General features: G+C 40.8%; 3 protein-coding genes across 7 annotated transcripts; 1 reads left to right on the forward strand and 2 right to left on the reverse strand.

Moving 5' to 3' along the window:
* Positions 1 to 812: 812 nt before the first annotated feature.
* On the reverse strand, positions 813 to 8,013 carry slc7a4 (solute carrier family 7 member 4). 2 transcript variants are annotated; one of them, XM_042420058.1, is made up of 6 exons: positions 7,927 to 8,013; positions 5,693 to 6,759; positions 4,844 to 5,547; positions 4,542 to 4,650; positions 2,846 to 3,064; positions 813 to 2,742 (listed from the first exon to the last, which is right to left on the reverse strand). In XM_042420058.1, the coding sequence occupies exons 2-5, from the start codon at positions 6,672 to 6,674 to the stop codon at positions 2,847 to 2,849; spliced, it is 2,013 nt and encodes a 670-aa protein (XP_042275992.1). In that variant the 5' UTR covers positions 6,675 to 6,759; positions 7,927 to 8,013; the 3' UTR covers positions 813 to 2,742; position 2,846. The 2 variants fall into 2 exon arrangements, with proteins under 2 accessions (XP_042275992.1, XP_042275993.1); XM_042420059.1 differs by lacking the exon at positions 7,927 to 8,013 and having other exon boundaries at positions 813 to 3,064; positions 5,693 to 6,439; positions 6,525 to 6,613.
* Positions 8,014 to 8,673: 660 nt separating this feature from the next.
* dgcr6 (DiGeorge syndrome critical region gene 6) lies at positions 8,674 to 11,139 on the reverse strand. Its single transcript, XM_042421794.1, has 6 exons — positions 11,012 to 11,139; positions 10,809 to 10,920; positions 10,519 to 10,679; positions 10,196 to 10,296; positions 9,955 to 10,095; positions 8,674 to 9,792 (listed from the first exon to the last, which is right to left on the reverse strand). The coding sequence occupies exons 2-6, from the start codon at positions 10,910 to 10,912 to the stop codon at positions 9,715 to 9,717; spliced, it is 585 nt and encodes a 194-aa protein (XP_042277728.1). The 5' UTR covers positions 10,913 to 10,920; positions 11,012 to 11,139; the 3' UTR covers positions 8,674 to 9,714.
* Positions 10,686 to 27,139, forward strand: LOC121904191 (rasGAP-activating-like protein 1). Of its 4 annotated transcripts, none has more exons than XM_042421791.1 (21): positions 10,686 to 10,812; positions 12,084 to 12,140; positions 13,771 to 13,884; positions 14,227 to 14,288; positions 15,724 to 15,853; positions 16,527 to 16,608; positions 16,814 to 16,954; positions 17,148 to 17,239; positions 18,144 to 18,261; positions 18,490 to 18,643; positions 20,189 to 20,253; positions 20,549 to 20,661; positions 21,345 to 21,537; positions 21,720 to 21,857; positions 23,061 to 23,205; positions 23,870 to 24,042; positions 25,020 to 25,157; positions 25,528 to 25,663; positions 26,367 to 26,487; positions 26,701 to 26,777; positions 26,889 to 27,138. In XM_042421791.1, the coding sequence occupies exons 3-21, from the start codon at positions 13,835 to 13,837 to the stop codon at positions 27,035 to 27,037; spliced, it is 2,277 nt and encodes a 758-aa protein (XP_042277725.1). In that variant the 5' UTR covers positions 10,686 to 10,812; positions 12,084 to 12,140; positions 13,771 to 13,834; the 3' UTR covers positions 27,038 to 27,138. The 4 variants fall into 4 exon arrangements, with proteins under 4 accessions (XP_042277725.1, XP_042277723.1, XP_042277727.1 ...); XM_042421789.1 differs by lacking the exon at positions 10,686 to 10,812 and adding an exon at positions 11,293 to 11,776 and having other exon boundaries at positions 26,889 to 27,139; XM_042421792.1 differs by lacking the exons at positions 10,686 to 10,812; positions 12,084 to 12,140 and adding an exon at positions 12,344 to 12,396.
* The last annotated feature ends 146 nt before the right edge of the window (positions 27,140 to 27,285 follow it).

Below are 27,285 nucleotides of genomic sequence, written 5' to 3' on the forward strand. Positions count from 1 at the left end.
TCAAGACCACACGTACTGTAGATCACTGTGCATCACACATCATGAAGTGTGTTTTTGTTTTTGCAGCGGTAATTTGAGATGCCATGAGCTCAGTTGTGTAATATGAGTCTCCTAGGAAAGCTAAGAGACTTAGGTTGTGTCAGAGCTGTTCAGTGAAACACATATTTGTTCATGTGTTTGTGTTTTCTTAAAGCTGACAGATGGTGAAAATGAGTAACTGTTAGTAACTAACTGTAAACACCTAATTAACATTACTAATCATCTTAGCATCAACACTCTCTCACCAATACTACCTGAATGGACACCTGATCTATAATGTCATTCTCTCTAAAGACAGTTCATGACCCGAGGGTTAATCCTTAAATTGGGTTAACTATACAGTTGTGTCATCAAGCATGTAATTGAAGTTAGTCTCAAGCTTTTTCACCCAGTGCCGTAGATGCCAGTGAGCTTTATACCAGTGCTATGCTTGATAAAGTGATTAATAAATATTACCTATGACATTTAGTCATGTTAATCAGGAGCAGTTGGCTCATAATGACTACATATACACTCCTGATTATGTAATAGACATGACTATACATGAGACAAGTCATGTCTATTCTACGATACACTTGTGTGATGCAGAGAGAATAGTTGTATTAGGCAATTTGAAAAAAGAGGGTATTATCAGGGTTATGTTTCTATCTATTTTTGATGGCATAAATACTATATGTGTACATGTGTACTTCACTGCTTCAGCCAAATCCAAACCAACCAACTCAACACTACATTAATGATAAGACTTTTCTCCCAGAGGATACTGCAGTCAGGTTATTCCACAATTTCAGTTTTTGTAAATGCTGCTTCAAAACATTTATTTTTCACTGATAACACAGTATTTTGCAAGTTATACAGACATACACGATAACAGAAAGATTGAGACTGTAATGTGCAAGTACAGAGTACAATACTATGCAGAAGTAAGAAAAGAACTGGATAATTTATGACTGTGCTTCCCGGCACAAAGAGACAGTGAATGTTCAGCTTAAAAAAGTACCATAGTAATAATATCTGTCACTGGCCCTGACATCAAAAGCATAACTGTGACACAAAACTACCCGACAATCATTTTCAAAGAGTGTGCAAAGTTGTACAAAGTTCTCTTGAACCTGACGCCTTATTATGGTACATTCTCTTCCAAGTTTGTATTTTGGTTTATTAACTAGTAATCATGAAGTGCTGTATAAGAGTTTTTCTAACAGTGAAATAAAATCAGAAATACTATCAGAAAAACAAACAAAAAAACCATCCAGACAGACTACTTTAACTTTGGAAATCAGTCTGCATTGAATAACACACATTTAAGGCCATCGGTTTCATATGTAACACATGCAAACATAAACTGAAATCAACAAAAACATATAAAGCAAGTCTTTTTTTTCTAGTTTTTTTGTAATAGAGATTAAAGCCTTGTGTTTATTGACATCTATGTTAGCGTGTGAGAGGCTGTGGGAATGTTATCTGTATAATATGAGTGTGTTCTCACATGTGTGCCTTTCTTTAATCTAGGTCAAGCCGCAGACTGGCGACAGGGCCCGCCACAAATCTGCTGGGATTACGGAGGCCTCAGAGAGATGAAGCACATCCCTGGTTTAACATAACGACCGATGTCTGCCCATATTCTATCCTGCAAAGATGCCCACTTTTGATAGGTTTGTGCTTGCCATACATATTGAGTAATCAAATGATCAATGTCACATGATAATAATATAAGAGCTCAATAATGTGCTTTCACATCTAATCTTGTGCTAACAGGGAGAGAGGGGAAAGGGCTGCTGTTAAAAGGTGCGTGAGAAAAAAAACTGCAAAATTAGTGACATGAAAGAGAACAGGGTCATGGGATGAGATTTAGGAGATTAAGTGAACCACTGAAGTGTTGTCCTGTCAATTAGCACAAATGACCTAAGAAGACTAATAGAAGTACATGCAAAACATAGTGCCTACTCATATGACAATGACACAAAAACGGACAGCGGCAGGAACAAGAAACTCACAAAAAATGAAGCTAATGACATTTGTATAAAAGCAAAAATTGGAATAATAATAGAAAAATAAATACATAGTTTAGCATACTGGATCAGATAATTTGTCAGAAGTCACTACAGGCAGGGCAGTCTCTAAGTACCGAAGGGATGAGATGGACTAAGAGGATCCACATTATTAGAGCCAGAGTTTCTCCTGAGGTTTTGGGCGGGAGTTTGAGAAAGGGGCAAAAACATAAACCCACAAAAGTCTGTGCATTCCTCTGCTTAATTAAAAAACGTGCAACACATGACTATTTACTATACTCAAGATGATATCTTCAAAAATCCAGTGGAATGTCCTCTACCTTGTTAACAACAGAATAACATTTTTGGTGAATGTTGATTTTCCAAGTTCAGATCCATGTTAAAATTCAAAAAATCATCCACTGAGTGTACCTAACTAAGAGTTGTCACAAAGAAAGCACCATATATAACCTACAACCACATGGGTTTTGACAAACTGGCAAGGTTGCAAGAAAAGAGCTGGTTTTAAAGGATGTAACATAACTTTGATGCTAGGAGTTACAGGACAGTAATAAAAGCTCTCTACTGTACATTGGAGTATTACAAGATATACAAATATGCTTCACAACGAGACAGAGAGCGTGCATCCCATCCTGTGGTGTGCTTACATTTGCAGAGCAACAAGTACAGACTGTGGCAGGCCAGTCACACGCTAAAGGGAGTGAGATACAGAGAGTACAATAGTATTAGTTGAGCATATGAGTGTGAGACAACAGATAATATCAGGCAGTTGTTATGACTATGTGTGGTCACACATCATCTCTTTCCCGGATACTCCTCAGCTGTCGGGGCAGTGGGTGGGTTGATGTGATGCGCCGAGGTGTCCACTTGTCCATCGGGCTGGACAGACTGCACTGTCTCTACCAGGCTGCCGCTGGGTAGCACCACATACCGGGCGGCCATGTCTTTGGGCTGCAGCTCCCGCATGCCCTCCTTACTGTGCCAGATGCCATAGCCAAAATACACAAAGAGACCTGGGAAAGAGACAGCATGAAACACTTTTAACTGTAACAATTTAAATCAGGGTATGCTGTATGCAATGAAGTGTTGAGAAGAGTCAATGTGGAATATTGTTTTACATTTTCTTTTAAATGATATGGCTGGCAATTTCCTATATTTTTCTTATTGTCAACAAAATTCATGTGCTGAGAGTGCTACATTGTGAATTTCTCAGATAACTTCACTATACAAAGTCAAGTGGTTGTGATATGTATCACATATGGAGCCTTTTCTAAACAAACTATACATCCTCTGACAAACTACATCTTTGTGGCAAAGGAACATGTTACCCAGTGCAGTGGTGTGGCTCAATAATGTGTTTTTAATAAAAAAACGGAGGTTTACAGCACAGAGGAATAAGATGTATCAGACTTTGGAAATGCAAACAATACTTGTAAGTGAGATGAGTTTGATTCTGCACATAAGATTTGTTGACAATAAGAAAAATATAGAAAATCACCAGCCTCATCCTTTAATATTGTTTTTTCCCCCATAATTCTCTATGGGCAAAATCTATAGGTTTGTGATATAATAACCCATATAAACACTGTTACTTAATAGCTTTAAATTAACTTGATCTTTTTGTAATACAAATTAAGTATTTCAGAAGCCCTCAATATGTCAAAAACTTCACATTTATTGTAGTCAATGAAATACAGTACTTCATCATATTAAACAAAAAAAGTTTCATGTAACATGTGGATTATGTGGACTATTCTCTTTGGTGTAATATTATTTACTTGACTTTAACTCTTTCCACCTAAACTGCTAGTCAAATGAAGAAATCCCACGCTTCAGAAACTTGTTTTTTTCCCAGCAGTTGCCATTATGGAAGGTAAATGGTCATTCCTTTCTCTAGGGAAAAGGGGTTTAAGAGAGAGAGCCTAGCCCAAGGCCCTGTCAGGTGTAATATTCCATGAGTGTGCATCTTGTTAACTTGCTGCAGTCTGACAGTTGTGTTTAAATGGTTTACTGGTCCAGAGAAGCCTTAAGCTAATCATGTTTCCTCAGTCACATCCCCTCCCCCTCCCCTCCCCATACTAACAGGGCATTAATACTGTTTGACCACCATCTACATCCTCAGAGGCTTGCTGACAAAAAGGAAAAGTTTCTGTCCCCTTAGAGTGGAGAAAATGTTTGTTTAATTTGATGATGTAATGTGATTATGTACATTAAGCTCACTTACAAAACAGTACACAGACTTTTAATGTGTATTCAAACGACTTCCTGAGATAACATTCATTTCACGTCATGTGTGCACAGTGGATTAATTTGTCTCTGAGTAACCAAAATGACCATAACAGCTAGAAATGTAGTGTTTATGTAGAGCGGAAGTTGTATACCTGATGCTTTTTTATGTTAAGTGACAAATGTATTTGTTTCACAAGAATGTGTTTCTATGGAAAAGCTGAAAGAAGGTTTTTGGAGCCACTATGTTTTCTGCATTCTTACCTATGGCAATCCAAACAGTGAATCGAATCCAGGTGAGATAGCTGAGCTTCATCATGAGGAACACATTAATGAGGATACTGGCACCTGGAGTCAATGGAACCAGAGGTACCTACACAACAATAAAACTTAAGTCAAACTCCAATCATAGTTTTCAGTCATGTAGTTTTCACAGCCATAACATTTGCTTTCAAATAAAATGGTGTCCATCTGTGGTTCAAACTACTAGTGAAAAACGGAGGCATTCAATCACCATATTACAAACAGAGTTGTACAACAGTTGTTAAAATCATTAAGGAGCTCACCTGGAATGTTTTGCTGTCGGTTTGCGGCTCATGAGCCCATATGAGTGCCATGCTGAGAACGTAAGCTAAGCTAAAAATCACTAGAAGCATTGTGAAGCTCCAGAGCGGCAGATGCAGCTGGTTGTTTCCAAACTCCAGCACAGCACAGAGGGATACTGAGCTCACTATCAGTGTCAGCACGCAGATGGCCACCACCTCGCCCGGCTCACAGTCCCCCAGCAGCTTGCCCAGGTATGGTTCCCAGTAGGCCCTCAGCTGCCCCACGCCTCGGCGCTCTCTTGTCTGCCTCTCCACCAGCTGGAGTTTGTCAGAGAAGGACTCATACTGCTTCAGCTCTCCGCTGTCCTCAGTTATGGTCTGAGTCTCTGAGGGGGCAGGTGAAGGCTCAGCATTAGGGTTGGGAGATGTTGAAGCCGTTCCCTTGGAGGTGGCTTTGTCAGGCTGGAAGCGAAGCACAATAACGCTAGCTGCCACAAAGGTGTACGCCAGCAGGGTGCCGATGGATAAGAACTGAACCAAGGCCTCCAGGTCAAAGATGAGAGCCAAGGTGGCCATGAGGATTCCAAACACCAGAATAGCATTGACGGGGACTTTGGTGAGAGGATTGACTCGCGCAAAAATGGAGAAGAACAACCCATCCTCCGCCATGGCGTACACGATCCGAGGGAGGGAGAAGAGATTACAGAGCAGCACGGTATTCATGGCTAGAAATGGGAATAGAGAGTCATTAGAAAAACATAAGTCAAAATGTAGCAGTGTACAGTCAGTACCTCTGCTACCCATAATGTACTACAATATTAATATACCAGACATTTAAAATGTAATTCTCAATTCAGGCTTGACACTCACCACAGATGGAACCTATTGCCACAATAACTCCAGCCCAACTGTAACCACGGCGGAAAAAAGCATCTGCCAGAGCTGAGTTGGGGTCCAGTGTATGCCAAGGTACCATTAGTGTGAGCACTGTGGAGACCAGGATGTAAGCTGTTGCTGCCAGTCCGAGGGAGATCGCCGTGGCAATGGGAACAGCTTTCTGTGGGTTCTTTGCCTCCTCACTTGAGGATGCGATTACATCAAAGCCAACAAATGCGTAGAAGCACGTGGCCGAGCCTTCCAGTATTCCAGACAATCCAAAAGGTGCAAAACCTCCTTCTTTCTGGCTCCAATTTGCTGGTTCAGCCAAGACAAAGCCAAAGACTAGGATGAAAATGATGACAACCATACTAATGGTGGAGAAGATGTGGTTGAGGTACGAGGACACTTGAACGCCGAAGGAAATGAAGAACGAGGCAACTACTAGGATCCCTGCTGCAAGTAGGTCAGGGTAATGGGCAAGAAAGGGCACGTTCCACTGCATAATGTGTGTTTCTGTGAAGTTTTGGATGGCGTGGTTAAAAATGGAGTCCAGATAGCCACTCCATGCACGTGCCACAGCAGCGCCACCAATCATGTTCTCCAGAATCACATTCCAACCAATTAGAAAAGCCCAGACCTCTCCCACAGAGACGTAGGTAAACATGTAGGCAGATCCTGTTTTGGGAATGCGTGCTCCAAACTCTGCATAACAAAAGGCAGCCAGTAAAGAAGCAATACCTGCAAAAATGAAGGATATGATGACAGCAGGCCCAACCATGTCTTTAGCCACTGTGCCTGTCAGGACATAAAGCCCAGAACCCACCATGCCCCCTACACCCAACAGCGTCAGGTCCAGGGTGGAGAGGCAGCGTTTCAGCGACGTGGCCATCATGTCATCATCCAGTGTCTTAAGTCGGTTCAGTCTCTGACAAAGGCGCACCGCTGGTGCGCAGCCTCTTGGACAAGTTGCCATAGCTACAGTAGAGTTAGACAGGCCAGCTGGTCAGGATAGTGTTGTAACAGTCACACTGGATCCATTACCTTTCTATGAAGCTAACCTGCAAGACAGAGCATAGGTACAATATTGACAAAGGTATACATTGAAACATGAAAAACAACTGCTGGTTTATGTGGTCTGACTTGTTTAACCTGTCTGTGTATTGCACTTCCAGGTCAACTTAGTAACCACAGAATGATGATTAAACTTTATACATCGATGTTCTAGCTGTTTAGTTGGCTTGTCTGACTGCAGGGTGGGATCTAATGATTGGCTCAAACATTTTACAAAGATAGATAAACATAGACGTGCCTGTTAGGAAAGCCAGTTTACAGACACCCCTTTGGTCACAGGATGGCCTTCCAATGTTTTGTGGAAATACTAATTTAGTTAAAAATGATCACCTAAATTCTTTCATGAAATAGTGACAAGGGTTAAGTCTGAATTTAGTGAATGCAATAGCAGCACAGTAAATTCCATTGTAAGGAAATAAATTTCATAAAAAATAAACCTCAAAGCTAGTTCACAAAGCAGAAGTCAGCAGGGCCATTTGAAGATGTGGTCTGTAACTGTTTACCACTGAAAGTTTATCTATCATATCTATATTTTGCAATGTGTGGCAGTGGACAGTCATCACTCAGGACAAGGCCAGTCCACGTCATCTGAAAGGCATCCGGTACACTAATGTAAAAAACTTACTAAAAACAGCAATGATGTAGGCTAGATCATGTATTATTTTTTATTTGTTTGACAACCAACAATAAGGCCGGACTCCACTCATTATTCATCCTCCTGGCAGTGCAGCATCCGATTCCTGCCCTCGATAGGCATATGGCGACAACAGGATGCCTCCGTTATAATTACGTAACGCTTTATTCCCCTCTAGAAATAAAACCACTGTCATAAACTAAAACGACTCGTTTACACAGGCCTCGTGATCTTCAGTACATATATTAATGACATATCCGTGCCAAGATAGACGACGTGTGGAATAAACGTCGTTTATAACGCCAGATTAATAATTTACAACAAAATGGAAACGGACGCAAAAAGAGGATCGTTAATGCATTAGGTAAGCTTACTCCTGGATGTACTGGAAATGCTGCGCTGCTTTAAATCCGTGTTTCAGGTGTGTTTTTAAAAAAAAAAAATTCTATCGGGATTCCCATTTTAACAGGAGATAGGAGAAACAGCATTTACAACATCTGAAATGCTATAATCGCTTTACCGTTGTTGTTGTTCAGGGTGTCCCATCTGTGCTGCGGGTCCGCCGCTGACAGAAGTTGCCGGGGTGCATCGTCTGGTGATGGAGCAGAAGGTGCGCCGAGGAATAAAACCAACATGCACTGCCTGGACTGCTTCTTAAAGGCACAGTCACCTTTCTACTCCAGCTGAAAGGGTTTCCCCACCGCGCCCCACCCATTGTATAGCAGAGAGGGGTGTATCTGGAGCCGGGGTGCAGAGGGTGTCCCCGGGCCCAGACTAGATGAATATAAATGTGAACATGTTTGAGAATCATCAGCAGATAAGCATGTTAGTGAAGTAAGCGGCTCAAGTAAGTGGACAGTTTATTTAAAGAGTTTATGAATAGATGACGTAAAACTAACCCAGAGTCAAACAGAAATACTTGTCTTCAGAGTCAATAAATCTTAGGCATGTTTGATCACCTTTTGTTTCAGACCAGTCATTAAATCCTGCCAGCAGATGAAAGAGGCCTACAGTGATGATGGTGGTACATTAAATTACAATGTAGTCATGTGCCTGACCATGGAGCCTGTTATACATGACCGTGAAAATTTAAATTTGTTCTGTAGCCAGTGTAAAGAAGAGGGATGTGATAAGACACCTGCTGTTGGAACTGGTCCAACTGGTCAGAAACCAGCAACAGCAGTCTGGACCACAGTGATGTGAATATGGAGATAAATAAGGGAATTATATGTTTCTGAGTTTCACAAAACACAAAGACATTTTGAGAGACTTTTGAAACATTTGTTTTAATGAAAATAGATATCAATGTTATGGAAAAACAATGCTATATTTCATATCATTTGCATTCAAGAGAAAAGCAAACACTATGTGTTTAAAGTCTATTCCTACTCCGCTACTACCTCTTTGGTTGCATCCTGATTCATATTCACAAATTGTTTATTTATGGGGGACAATGAACATTGAAAAATTCATTGTTAATGTACTGGGGTTAGCTTAACAGCTAATCTGCCCAACAGTTTTAACATAACTAATAACAAACTGAACAGATAAAAAAAACATTATACACAATAAAACAGCAAGAAATATGAGAAAAGTGTGTATAGGAAATATATCACAGTACTATTAAAATAAATAAGAAGTAAAGTCTGATCAAAACTGGCACATTTCACACTTTGTTTGCATTTTAACCATTTCAGAGGGCAATAAAACATGGAAAGTTACAGATTTCAGCTTTAATTGTGATGTCAGTACAATACTGCTGCTCAGAGTTGGGTCCCCATGTACACACATCAAATAAAACATTCCTGTTCACCTCAAATGGTGTCGACTTCTCCAAAGGCATCAGGGGGCTCTTATGGAGTGACCATATATTGCAGGAGGGGCGCTGCATTAATTCCAGTTACAGCTATAGTTAACGTCTGGCTGAGCCTGCTCTCTTATTACTGTGCTGAAATGCTTATATTATTATTATTATTACCGTATACATTATTGTCTTTGAGGGATATGCACCAAAACTAATTTCACAATGTGTGACACAGCATATAAGTTCTTTGCACTCTGTGTTGTCGCAACTGTTTGACCCCCTTCAGGACTTATATCGTCTTACTTGTACTCCTGGGACAAACAGATTGTGATGGTAAATATTACACTCTTTACAACAAGTGATAAACACTTATTTAACATGTTGCTTTTTAAAGTGAGCAATGCCAATGTCGGCCAGTACATATTGAATCTCACAGTTACTGGAATGTGAGCGAACGCCGTCTGCTACCATTGTATGTATTTTCTTCTCCCATTAGTCTCTGTCTCATAGGATACCAGATTGTGACTCCTTCTGTTGAAGCTTGAGCACCAATTCAAGTAGATTCATCTGCATTGTCAGCTCCTGAAATAACACACAGTTGTTGAAGAGCAATTAGTGTGGACATACAGTACATTGCCATCTGCTGGACATTTGTATGTATCATAAAGTGCATGTTTTCTATGCTACGGTACCATCTGTGGAGTACATTTTAACTACAGTGACTAAACAGGTCTAGAAGTTAACCTGAGGATTAGTGGTGATGTAAAACCCAGGGACTCCAGCCTTCTCCAGGGTATTCTGTTGGTCTATCACTTTTTGATCAATTTCCGCTACAATCTTCTTATCCATCATTCTTTGCTCCTCTCGCACACGGATTTCCAGAGCCTGATAACACAACGCACAACTGTTTGAAAAACAAGAAGCATACAGCAATAACCATAGCCATTTTAGTACTCAGAGGAATTAGGATGTGCCAATGCCTTACCTCTTGCTCAGCTTGTTGATTTGATTTGAGGAGCGCAAGGTTGTGAGACTTGCATGACTGCAGAGCTTCTTTGTGTTTCCGTGCAAGGTCTTGTTTGAGTGCTACACACAAAAGAAGCAGCATGTCAACATCAACATTGAGCAGTTGCATCCTCATACCTGGGGACTGTTCCAAGAAGCAGGTTCGGTACTTCATATGGTTCCTGATTTGAAGGGGTTCCCTAGTTTTATTCAGCACAATTAAGCTGATCACAGGCAAGGAACTTGCTTCTTGGATCAGATACCATTAGTCTCAGTGTGTTTTCTGTTAAACAGAGCACCAACCTTGGTGTTCACAGTGCAGCTTTTGCCTCTGGTTGTACAGATTTTTCTCTGTCAGATGCTGAATATCCAGGAGCCCCTGCACTATCTCATAGACCGTCCCATCTATGAGTGCCAGAGCCAGGTCACTCAGTGTGTTGTAGGACAGGCGCTGCTGGAAGGAGCTACACATGGAAAAAAACAACGTCAAGATGCTCTTACAAAACGACCATACAGATAAAAAAAAATAGACATTTAACTGAAGTTCTCTGAAGTTAGTGAAGGAGCCCTCCCTGGAGCTAAGGAAACATTACCTTGGTAAATCTTTGACTAAAGTTTGCAGCTCTGATAAAAGGTAGTAATGTCTCTCTTGTTGTTTGGTAGAATCACCACCAATGACTCCGGGATAACCATCCATGTCCCCAGCTGGGAAGATGAAAACAGCACTCAGCTAGCTAACAGTAGCAGGTTGGGCTAATTTAACTAATTAAAACTTCTCAGAAACAATAGAACTAACCTGGTGAAGACTAGGCTGCATCTAATGATCTTCGTAAGTTAACGGCACGTAGTTATGGTTACTAAGCCGACTTAATAGTAAGAAAATGATTGATTTTGCAGCTGTAGGTGTAACGTTGTTATTAGCTCCCATTCGCTCTACAGAGGACCCCAAGTTGCTGGCTGTCAAGATGCCTGCCTGTAATGTTTAAAATAAAATGTTACGTGTAGTAGCTCAATATGTCCGTCAGGTGGCGCATTGCAACAAAGAAGAAGCTGAGAATACCTATCAGGTATAACCATAAACCCTACACTTATGCTATTATTAATTAGTACGACAGCGTATCTGGAAAAAACGGCAATTACGTCAATTACAAACAGATTGTGAACGATGTCAGATTTCTAAGAAAAACATCCGCAGGTGCTGTTGTGAATACCTTTTATTCTACGATATTTATTTAAGAATGGACATTTCATACGCATAAAAGAAGAGACTGACAGCTTTAAAACCCCGGATCAGCCCTCAGTGTTGAACTCGCTGGACTGACTGAGCTGGATGGATGCGCGCCTGTGTCGCGCGCTACTGGTGGGCTGTGCGCTGTCACGCGCCGAAGGTGCCATGAAATGAAGAAAACTCACTTGCGGAGGGGTAGAGCACTATTTATAAGAGCGTGTATGGGAACACACAAGGAGAAATTGGATAATAGCTCACCCGACTAAAAATGGCCAAAAATACATCTCTTTATTTTCGCATTGTCGAGGGCAGGAACCTCCCGGCCAAAGACGTGTAAGTAATTTCTGAATGGCAGGTGCTTATCTATGCAATATAGGGTCTTATAGCTCTGAGATCAAATGAAGCCTCTAAAATGTTGAACTAGTATTTATCCGGCTGGTTAGGTAAGAAGAAAAAGTTCAGACCTGTGTACTTGTATGCTGTCTCCTATTAAGGAATTAAATGTGAGTTATTAAGTCAGGACTGTCTATTCCAGTTTACATTGGCGTGTTTAAGTCAAGACAACTGACAATTAACGAGACAAATCGACTAGTCATCTTCAGGTGTCATGTCATGTCATGTCATTTTTCTTCATCTTCAGATCCGGAACCAGTGATCCATACTGCATTGTAAAAGTTGACAATGAAGTTGTGGCCAGGTAAGTCCTGCTCTAAGTGCATCTTGTTTTATCCAGAAGTACAGGCTGCAAATTGTCTTTAGTCTTTATACTCAGATTTGAATATCCTTCAGCACAGTTGAGATATTTACGTTATGTTAGTTTTCTGGTTGTGCTCCGGCTACTCCGCACATGTTAGCCCAGGGAGGAGTGTGTGTGATCAGGGTTGTGGTGCCCACAGCGTGGCCCTTCCAACACAGAGAACCCGATACTGGTCTGGCCTTTAAAACACCCGCAGGTAACCATGGAGAGGGCGCATCAATTATTGCAGGGAGCTCCCGGTGTAAGCAAGGAGAATGGTGGGAGCTGAGAGCAGAATACACCAGTTCAGAGGTGTTCTCAGTTTGAGTGCAAAAGCACAGACAGATTTCAGCCCTCAAAATGTTCAGATTAAGCACGTTTTTTTTTTGTTGCAGATAGCAGCCAGACTAACAGTTTATTTCCAAGTGGTGGTCTGAAGCAGCAATTCAGATCCTTGTAGAAATAAATTGCTGTGGGCTTTAACAAGAACATGGGATGAATTCAGTGGCTATTCTATCTGGTATAGTGAGGGAAAACAGCACAGTGATTCACTGCAGACACTCACACTAATTATCTTGTACTTGTAGTGTTACTGGTCAACTGACTCCTCCAGTGTGATGCTCATGGATGATGTGGCTGCTAGATTCTTGTGGGAAATAATGGGTACAGTACACTCTGAGAAACAGAAGGGCTGATTAAAAACATTCAGGATTTTTAGGTTGTCCTCAGGGTTGAGTATCCGTTAAAATCTTTAGATACTTTTGAATATATGTTACTCGACTATGGTGCTGATACCAAAACGGTACTTTTTGATTTCTTATTGCTTTCAGGAATGTAAACCTGTTTTTAAATTTTTTTATAAAACCCTTTTTTCATTTAGATGTTGTCTAAACACAAGCAGATTTATAATTTAAATCAGGAACTATCTGATCAAAGAATAAGTAAAAAAAGACTCTTAATCTGACCGGGCACCTGACAGTTTTGATACTTAGTTGACACATTTCGTTCCGTATCAAACAAGTATTGAAGTTCAGTACACACCCTGGTCGTCCAGAACCAGTCCTTTGGCTCTGACAGATCTCTTACGAGCACTTACAAAATGATACACATACTGAATGTTACGTGGAACCTGATCTAGTATCAAAAAGCAGAAGATTTTGATGTAGAGCCGAAGTTCAAAAACCTTTTTACAACATGATCACTCTAAATGAAGCGATATCTGTTTAGTTGTGAGCAGTTCTACCAAAAAGTAATTTCACTTATCAGATTGTTTCATTTGAAATATTTCTAAAGAGGAAAAACTATCCAGAGGCTTTACATAGAAGTCAGAAAATAGTAATACAATTTTGCGTAGTAGATCTATGTTTGTTCTTCTTCATCTCACGACCCCTCAGATTTATCTTAAGAACTCCTTTAAATGGTCCTGTGCCCATGTGGAGAACCACTACTGTAGAGATACATGACTGAGACTTTTCATTATTACTAGAAAAGCATATGAAGTTGTCTGCCCTCAGCTACACTTATGAAGTGAGTAATGGAGGGTGTATACTGCTGCCACATTTACAGTGACTACTGCCTCTTTTTTTTTCAGGACTGCCACAGTGTGGAAGAACCTTAATCCTTTCTGGGGTGAAGAGTACACGCTGCACCTTCCGATGGGGTTCCATTCACTCTCCTTTCATGTCATGGATGAGGACACGATTGGGTAAATCATATGCTGTATCTAAATGACTCCATATTCAGCCATTACTGTTTACTGATGGTGCTTTGCAATGATTTATCGTCTATCAAGCCATCAGTGTTTGCTTAACTTGACCTCATGTACAGTTTAACGTTTTTTGGGGAAAAAAACAAGCTTTGAATAAACAAACATCATCAGGCAGATGGTCACCCAGATTGATTAAAGGTTATTTTTTTCTCCTTTTCTCATGACCACCAGTACACTAATCAATCTGTCACCTCATTTAACTCCAGTGAGAACAAACACATTTGATCATATTTTCAATTTTGTCTATCTGATCATCTGTTGTTTTATCTCTTTCTACAGCCATGACGATGTTATTGGAAAGATAACTCTGAGCAAAGAAGCCATTGGATCTCAAGCTAAAGGTACGACTGAACAAATTTTCATGGGTGTACATGTGCAGCAGGACGGGCGCATGACCAGAGCTCAGAGGTTAAACATACATGGATTCCCATGACCAAGTCAAAGGTCTGAGTGATTGAGGAGACATGCCTTTTTTAACCCAAGCTGCTGGGAATGTTGAGCAATGCACGCTCACACATTTAATTTGATTTGTTCTCATTTATCAATCATCTTTTTCAGAGTTTCTTTTGAGTTGTGCAATGAACCAGGCATTCATTGTGCATTTTAAACCTTCATTTGGAATCCCACAGCGCTGCAAAAAAAGAGGAGAACAACCAAAGCATTTCAAATGGCCTCAAACCAGTAAAAGTCTGGCTCTCTCACAGAGGCTTTCACATTCAAGAAATTAGTCACAGTGTTTACCTCAGTATGAACTCTAGCACTGTCTGTGCTGTCTTGGCCAGCCATATGGCATTTAAACTTTGGTATGTTGAGATTTTGTACTTTTATGAAATGACTTATGAAAGTGTTTATCAGGGTGTGTGTGCTGCATATTAATGATACCTCTTTCCTGAAAGCTACTTGGCATGGCCCTCGCTCCTGTGATTCATTGGTACATGTTGGTAGTGAGTCACTTACTCCCTCGCAGGAATCTTCTCACAGTCTGGCCTTGACATTGTACCCTTGCTTATGTCAGATACTTCTGAAATAATGAAGACAGAACACATTCAATTTGACATGCATGCAGTGTAAACCGTATCAAATAAACTACATCTTGCTTGGAATATTATACTGTAGTTTGTGCATGCCTTCACCTTGTCTTATACTTGTTAGCGTTATGGAAAATATTTAACACAAAATTAGATATTTTTAAATGTATACTTACTTAAATACATACTTTAAAGTTAGTTAATTCAGGACTGCATCTAACTATTGTTTTCATTATCAGTTATTTTCCTGATTAATTGATATATAGTTTATAAAATTTCAGAAAATAGTGCATAGTCATTAAATTGCTTGTTTTCCTCAACCAACTCTCAAACTCCTAAAATAATTTAGTTTACTATCGAATAAGACAAAGAAAAGCTCACGACTGAGAAGCTGGAACTAGTGAATGTCTGGCATTTTTTGCCTGAAAAAAAGCTTAAACAATAAACTGATTATTAAAACAGTTGCAGATTATTTTTCTGTTGATCAGCTCATCAATAAATTGACTAATTCTTTCATCTGTAAATTAATTCCTGCCCTAGGATATCTCTTATCATCTCTTTTTTCATTTTCAACTCTCTCCATTAAGGTTAGAATATTACTTTTCCATTAGTTCTGAAATGATTTAGTTGATCAATCAATTTGTCAATTGACAGAAAAAAATAGACCATCGGTTGCATCCCTAGTTTCCATGTTTGTTATCAGGTGTGCTGTTTCAGTGAATGACACCTGTCTGTGCGGTATCATCAGGGCTGGATAGTTGGCTGAACCTGACGAGAGTCGATCCTGATGAAGAGGTCCAGGGGGAGATCCACCTGAGTCTGGAGCTGCTGAAAGACACAGAGAAGATTAGCCTGCGATGTCAAGTCATTGAAGCCAGGTAGCATGACTTTGAGCTTGAAAAGCTGCCACTGTGTTATGTTATAAATATGAGCTCATTTAGAGATAATGATGGACTACAGAACTATGATTAAAGACCCACGTTGGCCCACAGATTAGATGATGAGAGGGTCTGGATCCGCTTGGGAAATATAATAAACGTGTGTTCAAATGCACTTTCCAGGTGTTAAAACTATCATTTATCTTGACTTGTGCGTGTCACAATTCAGTAGTTTTGAGATAATTAAGGTGGTCGTCAGTCATAAGTTAAATTTCTTTATCGGAGTATCTTGCAGCGAGAGGTGTCAGTGTCATCACCATTCCTGTGCTGTAATCTTATCACCATCACCCCGCAGGCCTCCACACTCCCCTCCTGAGTCATTCTGCCGCTATCACACCACTCACTGCCCCATCTGTGTGTCCCAGGCTACAATCTCTCCCTCTCAGGCAGGGCTCTAATGAGCATGTCAATCAGGGCTTGACACTGTGTTATTTAAACATGCTCGGATGAATGTGAATTTGTGTGAAAGATTGAGGTCAAGCGAAAAGTCGTGGTTTTGCTATTTTACCTCGCTGCACTTAACACACTAATTTACAGAGCAGGGAATAGGAGTTTGTCGGCCAATTTAATGTATTGAACGGTTCTGTTGTCTTTTGGTCTGGTAACCCCACAGAGACCTGGCTCCGAGAGACATCTCTGGAACCTCGGATCCATTTACAAGAGTTATTTTCAACAACCACAGTGCAGAGACTTCGGTGAGCTCTGTGTGCGTGCATGTTCAGTATGTAATGGTTTCACTGAAGCCAAATACTTCTATTGTGATTGATGTTTTTTTGGATTGTATCATTGTCATTTTATTTCATATTACTGTATACGTAGGATCAGAGCTGAGGTGAAGTAGTGTAGTGAACAGAGATAAAGTTTTAGGATTTTCTAACACCCCAACCTGCTGGGTTTCAGATTATCAAGAAGACACGTTTCCCTCATTGGGGAGAGACGCTGGAGCTGGAGCTGGATCCAGAGGAACTACGTGAGGAGGGAACTATCACGGTGGAGGTCTGGGACTGGGACATGGTGGGCAAGAATGACTTTCTGGGAAAGGTGAGGACGGCATATTACTGTGTTCTATCAAGATTCTGTATTATGTTACACACTTCATAGATTTCATGTATTGGTCATTGTATAAAATACTGTATGCTTCATCCTTGAGTACAGTATTTCCCACCATAAAATTGCTTAATAGGTTGTTGTTCTTGTCTGATATTCTATCCTTCTATGTTGTTTCTTTCCACAGGTGGAAATCCCTTTTGCTTGTTTGCACAAGACACCTCTGTTAGAGGGCTGGTTTCGTTTGCTACCCTTGGGAAACAATGAGGTTGATGCTGGGTGAGGATTATGGGTGTGCTTGTTTATTCAATGTGGTGAGTTTGTGTGTTTGTATAACTGAGACGAGCATTTTGTTGACTGCTTTTGGAATCTCATCAGACTTAAATCGTGCAGCAATCCGTGTGTCTTTTTGAAACGCACTCAAGGAAAGAATCTGTTCCTCCTCATGCATCCTTTAGTGCATTTAAATGAAGATTCACAGGTGTATGGCCAGGTCTCTGACAGCATCTCTTCCTTTAGATATTTTTAGAACAAAGGGAGCTGAGCGAACTGCAGAGGAGTAGTGTCAAACAGAAATGAATCTCAGAGATTCATTAGGATCTAACACACAGAGAGGAACACACTACAGAGTGGAAATTTAGTTAGAGACTTACTTTCACATAAAGAAGAAAGAAGAAAATGACACTGGAAGAGATATTACCTCAGGGACTATATGTTACCCTTTGACAGTCTTCTTGAACATTAAGACACCTTAACAGCTGTTTACCATTTACATTTGATTTGATATGATCAATTTTTCACTTTACAATAATATAGACATTTTGTAAGAACATTTAAAAAATGTATTAGATGCATTTATATTTATACTATATACTACTACCAATAAACAGCCTAATCTGTTTCTTCAATAATAAGGCAATCTTTAGGCATTGCCCTTTTACTTAGAATTTTGTGTCGATTTCACACACTTCTCTCATAAGACAACGCTGTAGAAAAATCAAATGTGTTTGGTTGTTTTCACTTACAGAAAAACAAATAAATTCAGGAGGTCGTCTTCATTGGGTGTTATGAACACTTTTTCATTTGCGGTTTATTTTAAATGAAGCCATACCTCAGTATGAGCTCAAGGTGTGCACAAAATCTCCTCTTGCTGAGATTTTGTGGTATTTTCCTTTGTTTCTAGTGGCAAGCTGGGAGCGCTGCGTCTCAAGGTGCGTTTGGTGGAGGATCGGATTTTGCCGTCTGTGTACTATCAGCCCCTCATAGACCTTTTGGTTGAGTCAGTCATCTCGCCCACCGAGGTTAGTAACTCCTCCTCAATGCTGATATTCACGTTCTCACCTGTGTGAGAAATTTAGTGCTGTAACATCAAGAGATACTTTTTTTCCAGTTCTAATGTTTTCCCCTAAACTAATCCACATTTATCTTGACTCCGCCTGGTTTATTAATCTCATGCTGGCTTTCAGACGACAGAAAAACTCTTTGGCCATGTCAGCAGCATGTCATGACCTGGGTCCTCCTCTCACCAGGTGGAGGATAGCACTGCTCTGACCATGCTGGAGGAGGTGACCACAGTTGAGAGCCGACAGGACGTGGCAATGACCCTCGTAAAGATCTACCTGGGCCAGGGCCTGGTGGTGCCCTTTCTGGATTACCTTAACACCCGGGAGGTCAACCACACCAGTAAGTAAACAACCGAAGTAACAACATGTAAAGATATCAGAGCTGTCTAAAACATCAGATCAGTGTCCATCAGAGCTATTTGTAAGTGTAACATCTCCATAAAACTAGGATGTGCAGACATTTTTAATTCTGTGTACTCTAGTTTGCAATTTAGATATTATATATCAACAAAGATGAGTTATTATTTAAATGTTTCCACCATTAATGGCTACATATTTCAGTTTTTTGCATGTAAGAACTGTGACTACTACAAAACTGTGACTAATACAGAGTGCGTAAGACCTAACTATATCCTTATGAGTCAGTATTTATATTAGTCAAAGTTTGGGACATGCCAGTTTTCTGTTATTGATCCACTCTAGAGACCCTCGGAGGGTTGCTGCTATTGCTGCTAACTGTGAATTGACATTAAGATCCCTGAACGCTGCAGTCATGGTCCGTGTGTGGGCACTTCAAACCTACCAGCACTATATTTACTACCCTGATGCCAATTATTTACTCAGCCAACCGTCTTTTCATAGCTTCTCTGTGGTCTGTATTAGTCATGTTTTTGCCTCCGCACCACATCCCTATTGCTAATTCACACAGAGTTGTGCTCTGGTCTTTGGGTACTGTTGGTGTAGTTTGAGATAATAAGCATAGTGCCTAAGTTTCCATAGCAACTCCACATGATCTGAACGGTAACTGGTTGATCAGGAATAGATGCCGTGAGCAGCCACACATTAAAGTTGGGCACAGGGGCAAGAAAAATATACTGTTCACCCACTGAGCTGCATATTAAAATCAAACCTTTCCCAGATGTCCTGATTTTTAGAACCAAAATATTTTACCTGGCAACCGAGTCCTGTTACAGTAGATATATCAGTGTTGTCACCTTGAAGGATTTAAGTGATGTTGCAGCATGGTCAGTCTACCTTCATTTGTGACAGACATACAGTACATCGAAGACATATATCAAACAGGATAGAATGCATACACATCCAAAAAAACTCTACATGTGCTCATTCAGAGGCTCACAGGCATCAGGAATTACTGAAAGCCTTGTAGAGATCTTCGTGAAAAGTCACCCATTACTTCATTACATTTATTTGGGGCTATTAATACAGTGTGGGAAACCTTTGTCAGTTTTTATCAAACATCAAACATGGTGTTTTTTTAAAATGTTTTATTTGAAACTATTAGGAGGAAACTGACTGATCATACTTACAGGCAAGTAAAAAAAGTGAAATTCACGTATATAGCTCAAAATCACAAGTTTGTGCCAGAGGGCTTTAAAGTCTGTAGAGTGCATGACATCCTTTAGCCTTTGATCCTCAATTCAGATGAAGAAAAACTCCACATAAAAACTTGAGTAGAGAAAAAGATCATCAGAGGAAGGATTCCTCTACAAGAAAAGGCAAAGAAATGCATTAGATATTGCATGAAAAGTAGACAGTTCACACATTTCATGTTCCAAACATTCCAACAGTTCATCTTGTTTCTCCAGTATCTCCAAAATGTTATTATTTTCAATAAAACAATCTCTTTTTTGTTTTGCTCTCATAGCTGATCCAAACACTTTATTTCGCTCCAACTCACTTGCCTCCAAAGCCATGGAACAGTTTATGAAGGTGCGTTGGTGTATCTGCTGTTTTTTTTAAAATCAAGATTTGAGAGTAATTGATTTATCTGTCTCTCGTGTAAGTAAAAGCACGATGTGACCACTAATTATTTTCACTCATGTAGCCAATCTCAGCTATTATCTATCTGAACATTTCCCATCTCTTTTAAATGCACACTGAGTCAGTTGCATGCCTTATGGTTCCCTGCTGCATCATATTACACCTTGGTTACACTTTAGAAAACAATCCCTGTAGAATAAATGCAAATGAGGTGTCCTCAACATATGGCATTGTTTTGTGTCAGGCTGTTGGCATGCTGTATCTGCATGAGGTGCTGAAGCCCATCATTAACCTCATCTTTGATGAGAAGAAGTACATTGAACTGGATCCATGTAAGATCGACCTGAACCGCACAAGGTAAAACATCATATTCTATTGATCATATTCTTAAAATAGTCCAAATATGTCCCCCAGGTTCATGTCTTAAACTGCAAATGACAAGTGGAATTATGTGTGTAATTCACAATCAATGTGTGAAAATGGTCAAATGGAAAAGCTGCCACATGAGACTGCCCACTCCTTTACTCTTTACCCCTGATAGGAAGACATCAATGTGAGAAAACGAAAAAAAAAAAGGAATGTAAAAAGGGGGAAGGCTGTTGCTTGGCAACTGCTATCAGCCCCCTGAGATGTCTATCTCTGACATGGAGGGAGATCTAGGATCTAACATCCTCTACGTGTGGTGGCTGTGCCTGCCATCACCATATTTGTTGTCTCCACTCCCCGTCTATAAATCTCCCCTGACATCCTCAATTCGGTACTCAGTGTCTGCATTCCCTTGTCTCTAAAATCTCTAAAATAGGATGCTCTCACATGTAATGACATTATCAGGAACAGAGAGGTTATCAGTTATATTACAAGAGCCATTGTAGATTGAGTATTTGCTTAGTAAGGTTAATTATGTATGGTCTTTGCAGAATTCAGACTATTTATAAGCAATATTGCTAGTATGACTAGCATCTTGTCCTTGAATTGTCTTCGTAATGAATAGGTTTCCAACAGTGGCATTCAGTCCTATCTATCTTTCTTTCTCTCTGAAGGCGAATTTCATTTAAGGGTGCAGTGTCAGAGGCAGAGGTGCGGGACAGCAGTGTGGAGATGCTGCAGAGCTACTTAACCAGCATCATTGAATCAATCGTGGGCTCAGTCGATCAGTGTCCTCCTGTCATGAGAGTGGCCTTCAAACAGCTGCACAAGAGGGTAGAGGAGCAATTTTCTGAACCTGAGAATGAGGTCAGTCTGGAGCAAAGAAAAGCCGTAAACACAATTTCAGTGCATTTTAAAATATTTGTGTATTAGAGATTTAATCAGTTTACATTGCCTTTACATGTGAGATACTGCACTACAGTTGTTATCCAAAGAAACGGTCCTCAGGTTCCTTAACGCTCCTGTCAATTTCACCAAATGTTTTACAGGATGTTAAGTATTTGGCCATCAGTGGATTCTTTTTCCTGCGTTTTTTTGCTCCTGCAATCCTCACACCCAAACTGTTCCAGCTGAGGGACCAGCATGCTGATACGCGCACAAGCCGAACACTGTTACTACTGGCCAAGGTATAATTCACAACTCAAACGTACACACAGACATTGCTATGAATAATTTATTCATCTCCAGACATCACACTTAAGTGCAGAAAAAAACAAACAGTTAAGAGGCCAGATGCACTGCAACTGAGGCTAAATGCTGAAGTGCCAACTGATAGGAATTTTAATTTGCAGGTGAAAGAAAAGTAAATATGATGCATGAATACAACATGCAGTGTTTATACTATGTGTACAGGCAGAAGTGTTTTTGTATGGGGTGACAGGTAACACAGTCCTGAGCAGTTACTTTTTCACCTTGTTGGGTGTTTTTATGTCAATGAATGTACTTCCTGGATATCTTATTGCTTAACTACAAGTATATGTAAAAATTCCCATCAATAATTCTCCCCCTCATCTCTCCCATTATAGGAAAGAAAAACCCCTGTTAGTGTTCCACAAGCTTGAATTCATTTATTTTATAGAAGCAGACATTTATTACAACTCAAGATCATACACAATACATTTCACAGTGGATTCTTTCACCAACCATGCCAGGTATGCAGTGGGTTTCACACTATGCCATTGTTTGCCATAGGCTTTTGAACAATACCTTCTCACATTATCCTCTGCTCTAACATCCCTGGAATTCAACTGGAAATTGGGTCAAATGACAAAAGAAAGACACCATTGAAAAGCCATTTCCTTGAGACTGTCAAGAAAGGCGTCTAGTAGGTTATAACTGAGAGCTCACTATGTTTTTGAATGGAGGGGGCCCCAACTCTCTCTAAAATAAACACCTCCCTGCATGCATCCTCAACATCATTAAAAACAGGGGTGTCATGGTCTCACATTAAAAGAAAAGTGAAACCTCATTCCTCATGTGTGGGTTCTGTGGTTGCTGTCCATGGTGCTGAAGTGCTGTTGCCATGGGTCCTCTACAGAGAAAGAGAACAGGCTATTTTTACCTCTGTGTGCGCTGTTACCAGACTGCGTTCAAAGCTGAGCATCAGAGAGGGTGGAGAGAGGGACTTCCTCCGCACCCTAGGCCAGGTGTGGGCCAGACAAAGGGCCTCACAGCATGCTTGGCCTCAGGGACCCTTTTGATCTCCCACTTTGAGATGTGCAGTCACTCATACTGAGTTCTGACAGTTACCGTCAGGTTAGGAAGTCTAGAGGACTTCATGTGCAGAAGATGAGAGTGTTGAATAGAATTTGTGTCTTTACGGTTTACAGGCATTACAAAGTGTTGGGAACTTGGGCCTTCAGCTGGGTCACGGAAAGGAGCAGTGGATGGCACCTCTCCACCCCATCATCCTTCGCAGTGTGGCCTCTGTCAAAGACTTACTGGACAAGTTAATCGACATAGATCATGACATCGGTAAGGCTGATAACAGTGAACATGCCACTAAACGGGCAATCAAGGGGAAAGTTCAGAGGTCGTGCTGTTGAGCTAATCAGCCGCAGGCCAGCTGGCTCCCAGCTGATGTAAGGATTAAATGAAACCATACTGTAGCCCAGTGGTGAAATATTCATAACTAGCTGGAAGCCTAAAAAAGCTGGCGGGGAGTTGGAGTGAGACGCCACAGGCGCTCGTACACGCCACACTGGTTACCCTACTTGTCTTGGCTGCTTTCTTGCTGTCATGTGTCAGTGAGGCTGTTGTTGTGAAACATCTTCCCCCTCTGACATATCATGTTTCAGCCTCCTTCTGCACATCACACCCACTCTTTTCTCTTAAAGGCCAGTTTGACATTTAATGCTCTTCAGGTGGATTTGTTGGACAGAAGTGGAATCTTGTTACACCTCTTTGAAGCCGTCCTTCACGTGGTGATGGAAGGCAGCCGAGGTGTCATAAATAACAAAGTGCTGAAAATGAAGACATATAATGTAGTTTAACAGTAGAATGTTCTGTTTGTTTACAGTGTAAACAAACAGAACACACAGCACCACCTTGTGTCTATATAGATGAAAAAGCCATTACATGTGTTTAACAAAGTGTTTCTTTGAATCCCATTTAAAACTCTTTCTCCTCTGTATTGCAGTGTCCGAGGTGCCACAGAGGGCTGTATTCATGCCCTCAGTTACTGTCAAAGAGGGGTACCTCCACAAACACAAGGCAGAAGGACCCCAACTGCTGTCCCGCTTTGCCTTTAAGAAGCGGTACTTCTGGTTGACTAGTGAGACCCTTTCCTATGCCAAAACTCCTGATTGGCAGGTCTGTACTGATTCAGTAGGCTAGAGTTTGTGTTAGAAAATGTTTTTTATCTACTCTTTTAGCCATTTTGGCAACCAGCCAGAGTTTCATGTTTAGTTTTTTAACATCTGGCTGTATAATTAGGTAGCTTGTTCCTTAATGTGTCTGCTAATGTGACTTTTGGATCAAACAAATTTAAGTGAATGCCTGCCAGATACATTTTTATTAACTTTGTCTTATATAAGCCAAAAATAGATGAGTAAACTTTGAATCAAAGTCATGTGAAAGTGACTCATCCATTATTAGAAGCTGATATGCCGTCTGATGATGAATTAGTCGCCGTGTCTGCCCTTTGAAGGACATTTATCAACTTGGCTCATAAAAAGAGGAAACATTTTAGTCACCCTCAGCTTGCTTTAATGTATTTGTGTTGGTCTCCTTGTGAGGACATCATTAGTGTTATTACCATGTGGTGCCTAACCTTGTGATAATGATCTCCTCTCATTCACCAGCCACAGACTGAGAGGGAGAGGGAAACGGAGAGGAGAGCAGGCTCTCTCTAGCCCAGTAAAAAGCTCCCTCTTTGAGCCAGTCTCTGCTTTGTGTGACTGGAATAAAGGCGAGGGTTAATTGAAGGCTGTGGATATTCATGCTAACATGGCAAATCAGATTGCAGACAATGTCCTGGACCCTTTCCTCCATGTTGGAGCACTCCAGTCTCAGTGAAGCGAGCTCCCATTGGAAGTACCTGATTTACACTTTAAAGTGGCCTTTTCTGCCATGCTGATTTCATCTTCACTTCCTCCTTGTCTCATACGGTTCCTTACAGCCTAACGTGAAAAATATTTCAGTATCAGACACTGCCCCATTAATTTGCTGTGTGATCAAATGTCACTTTTATTTCACTCAAATGTAAACTGCAGAAGCATGATCTATCATTACCAGCCTGCGTGTACTTGTGTTAATTGGGGTTGTGGTTTGTGTTTGAATTATTGCAGGTGCGCTCCTCAATCCCTATTCAGTGTGTGTGTGCAGTGGAGAGGGTGGATGAAAATGCCTTTCAACAGCAGAATGTAATGCAGGTCGTCACCCAGGACAATGATGGGCAGCTGCACACCATGTACATCCAGTGCAAGGTGCATTGGTACTGACACCTGCCAGTCACCAACATAGTTTTTGACCTCTCTCATTTCTGTAACAAAAATTCTTTTATAGCTTTTGGCACAGATTAAAAGTTGACTATTGTTTTTATTTTTAAAAACATTTAAAAAAAATAAAAGCGACATTACTTTACTTTTTAATTTATTTTAATGTATTTTCTCCAACCATTACCCCTTAGTTTAAAAAGAAATGTTTACATCAGGTATAAATATTCTTGTAAAACAGAAATAACAGTGAATTCATGTATTGTTTTAAACAATATATCACTTTTGTATAGAATCCTGCTCTGATTTCACTGGACTTACCACCATATGAATGGTTCATGGTATATTTGTGTCTGAATAGAACGTGAATGAGCTGAACCAGTGGTTGTCAGCTATCAGGAAAGTCAGCATCTACAATGAGCGCATGCTGCCCTCTTTCCACCCAGGGGCTCATCGCAGTGGCAAGTGGACCTGCTGCCTGCAGGTGGACCGTGCTGGTAATCCTGCTTTGATTACTTCTGATACTGCTCACTCACGATGTGGTGTAACTGTGCAGTGTGTGAGCATATATGAAAAATCTAACATTGACTTTGGAAGAGGATGAGTGTGAGCAGTTTATGTTATGTCACCTGCCATTACAAATGCCTTGAATTAAACCTGGGACGCCGTCAGAAGGATCATCAGGAGTTAAGAGCTTCCCAGAACCACCTACTCACTACTGAAATATTGTCCATCAACATGGCAGGCTTACATCTTGTTCGTAACATTATAGCCTCTAACTCCACTCCTGGTCAACTAATTTGTTGCTGGCTTAAAAGAGCAAATGAGCTCCTGTAAATCCATATTTAATGACTAAATGCTCAACTTGTAGCTGCCATGTTTTGCTTCAGTAGAGGATGAGCGCTGGAAATAATGATTTGATTTTCTCTGACCAATTACATTTTGTCAGTGTCAGAGAGCCTCACATGCTAGTGTGCCATGTGACCTCTCACCGTTATGAGCTACAGTTTATTATGATGCATGACTGTTTATGGGACATATGTTCCTTCTAGGTTAAACCTTGGGTAATGCTAAAGTTCAGGTTAGATTGGCACTGGGATAATTCACACTAAAAACATTCAAAGTCATAGTGCTGTGAGACTTCCACCTGATGCAATAGTTGAAGGGTTTGTCATGTTTATCTGTATGGCTGCTTCTCAGTTACAGGCTGCAGTAGAACCCACTCTGCTGTGACTCTGGGGGATTGGAGTGACCCTCTGGATCCCGATGTAGAGACTCAGACCATTTACAAGCAGCTGCTCCAGGGCAGAGACAAACTCAGGTCAGTGGAGGAAACAATTTGTAGATGCAGTTCACTTACTGGACACTAGAGGTCTATGTTGCAACACTGGAACTACTGCCGCACTGCTGCTGCTGCTGTTCATGGTTCTGGACATAACAATCAAATGTTTTACTGTCACTCAATGAAAAGACAAAGCAGCTCTCAGAGAACAGTCAGTGATTATATGATTAATGTTCCTGACCGATACTGCAGGAAAAAATATCTGGAGATGCCAGACGCTGATCAGATGCCCAGCAACAGAGAAAAGATCAACTCTGACATCCATCCAGGTGAGGATCCAGCTGCTGCATCTAGACTGTAAATTTTCTGCTGTGGTGAAATAATTCTTATTGTTGTCTGCATTTTTAGTTTGCTATTATTGTACACTTTCTGTCTCATAGATGGTGCAGAATGCAATGTTCAACTCCTGAAGCCAGGTCAGAGTGTCGCTGCTCGGCTGTTGGGGGTGATAGAGGATCTGGAACAGGCTCACGCCACCTTCCAGCACAGAGAAAAGGAGGATGCCACCAGTGTCATTCTGAATCCCTAGTCTAGACTTGAACAGGGATCCACGCTAATGCCTAAGGAGGGGGGGGGCAGTATCCTGTACCAACACGAGTGAACATCAGATATTCACTCTCTTGATTGTCAGGGAGGAAAAGTGACACCTCTTCCAGCCTTTTAGTACATTTCTATAGAGCAGAGGGAATTTTGCCACTTTGAATCTTTTTGTATTCTCTGAGTGCCACTGACTTCAGCAGCGCCGGGAAGAGATTATGATACTTGACGATAAGGGGG

The sequence above is a fragment of the Thunnus maccoyii genome, chromosome 9, assembly GCF_910596095.1.
Source record: "Thunnus maccoyii chromosome 9, fThuMac1.1, whole genome shotgun sequence".
Classification (NCBI taxonomy): domain Eukaryota; kingdom Metazoa; phylum Chordata; class Actinopteri; order Scombriformes; family Scombridae; genus Thunnus; species Thunnus maccoyii.

Excerpts from the sequence above, each read along its gene's own strand:
- slc7a4 (XM_042420058.1), bottom strand. The coding sequence starts at position 6,674 with ATGGCAACTTGTCCAAGAGGCTGCGCACCAGCGGTGCGCCTTTGTCAG. Across the intron at positions 5,548-5,692 it reads GGCAATAGGTTCCATCTGTG|CCATGAATACCGTGCTGCTC; the intron begins GTGAGTGTCAAG and ends TCCCATTTCTAG. Across the intron at positions 3,065-4,541 it reads CACTGTTTGGATTGCCATAG|GTCTCTTTGTGTATTTTGGC; the intron begins GTAAGAATGCAG and ends TCTCTTTCCCAG.
- LOC121904191 (XM_042421789.1), top strand. The coding sequence starts at position 11,712 with ATGGCCAAAAATACATCTCTTTATTTTCGCATTGTCGAGGGCAGGAAC. Across the intron at positions 18,644-20,188 it reads CCGGGAGGTCAACCACACCA|CTGATCCAAACACTTTATTT; the intron begins GTAAGTAAACAA and ends TTGCTCTCATAG. Across the intron at positions 23,206-23,869 it reads CGACATAGATCATGACATCG|TGTCCGAGGTGCCACAGAGG; the intron begins GTAAGGCTGATA and ends TCTGTATTGCAG.
- dgcr6 (XM_042421794.1), bottom strand. The coding sequence starts at position 10,912 with ATGGATGGTTATCCCGGAGTCATTGGTGGTGATTCTACCAAACAACAA. Across the intron at positions 10,096-10,195 it reads ATCAACAAGCTGAGCAAGAG|GCTCTGGAAATCCGTGTGCG; the intron begins GTAAGGCATTGG and ends TTGTGTTATCAG. Across the intron at positions 9,793-9,954 it reads ACATCACCACTAATCCTCAG|GAGCTGACAATGCAGATGAA; the intron begins GTTAACTTCTAG and ends GTGTTATTTCAG.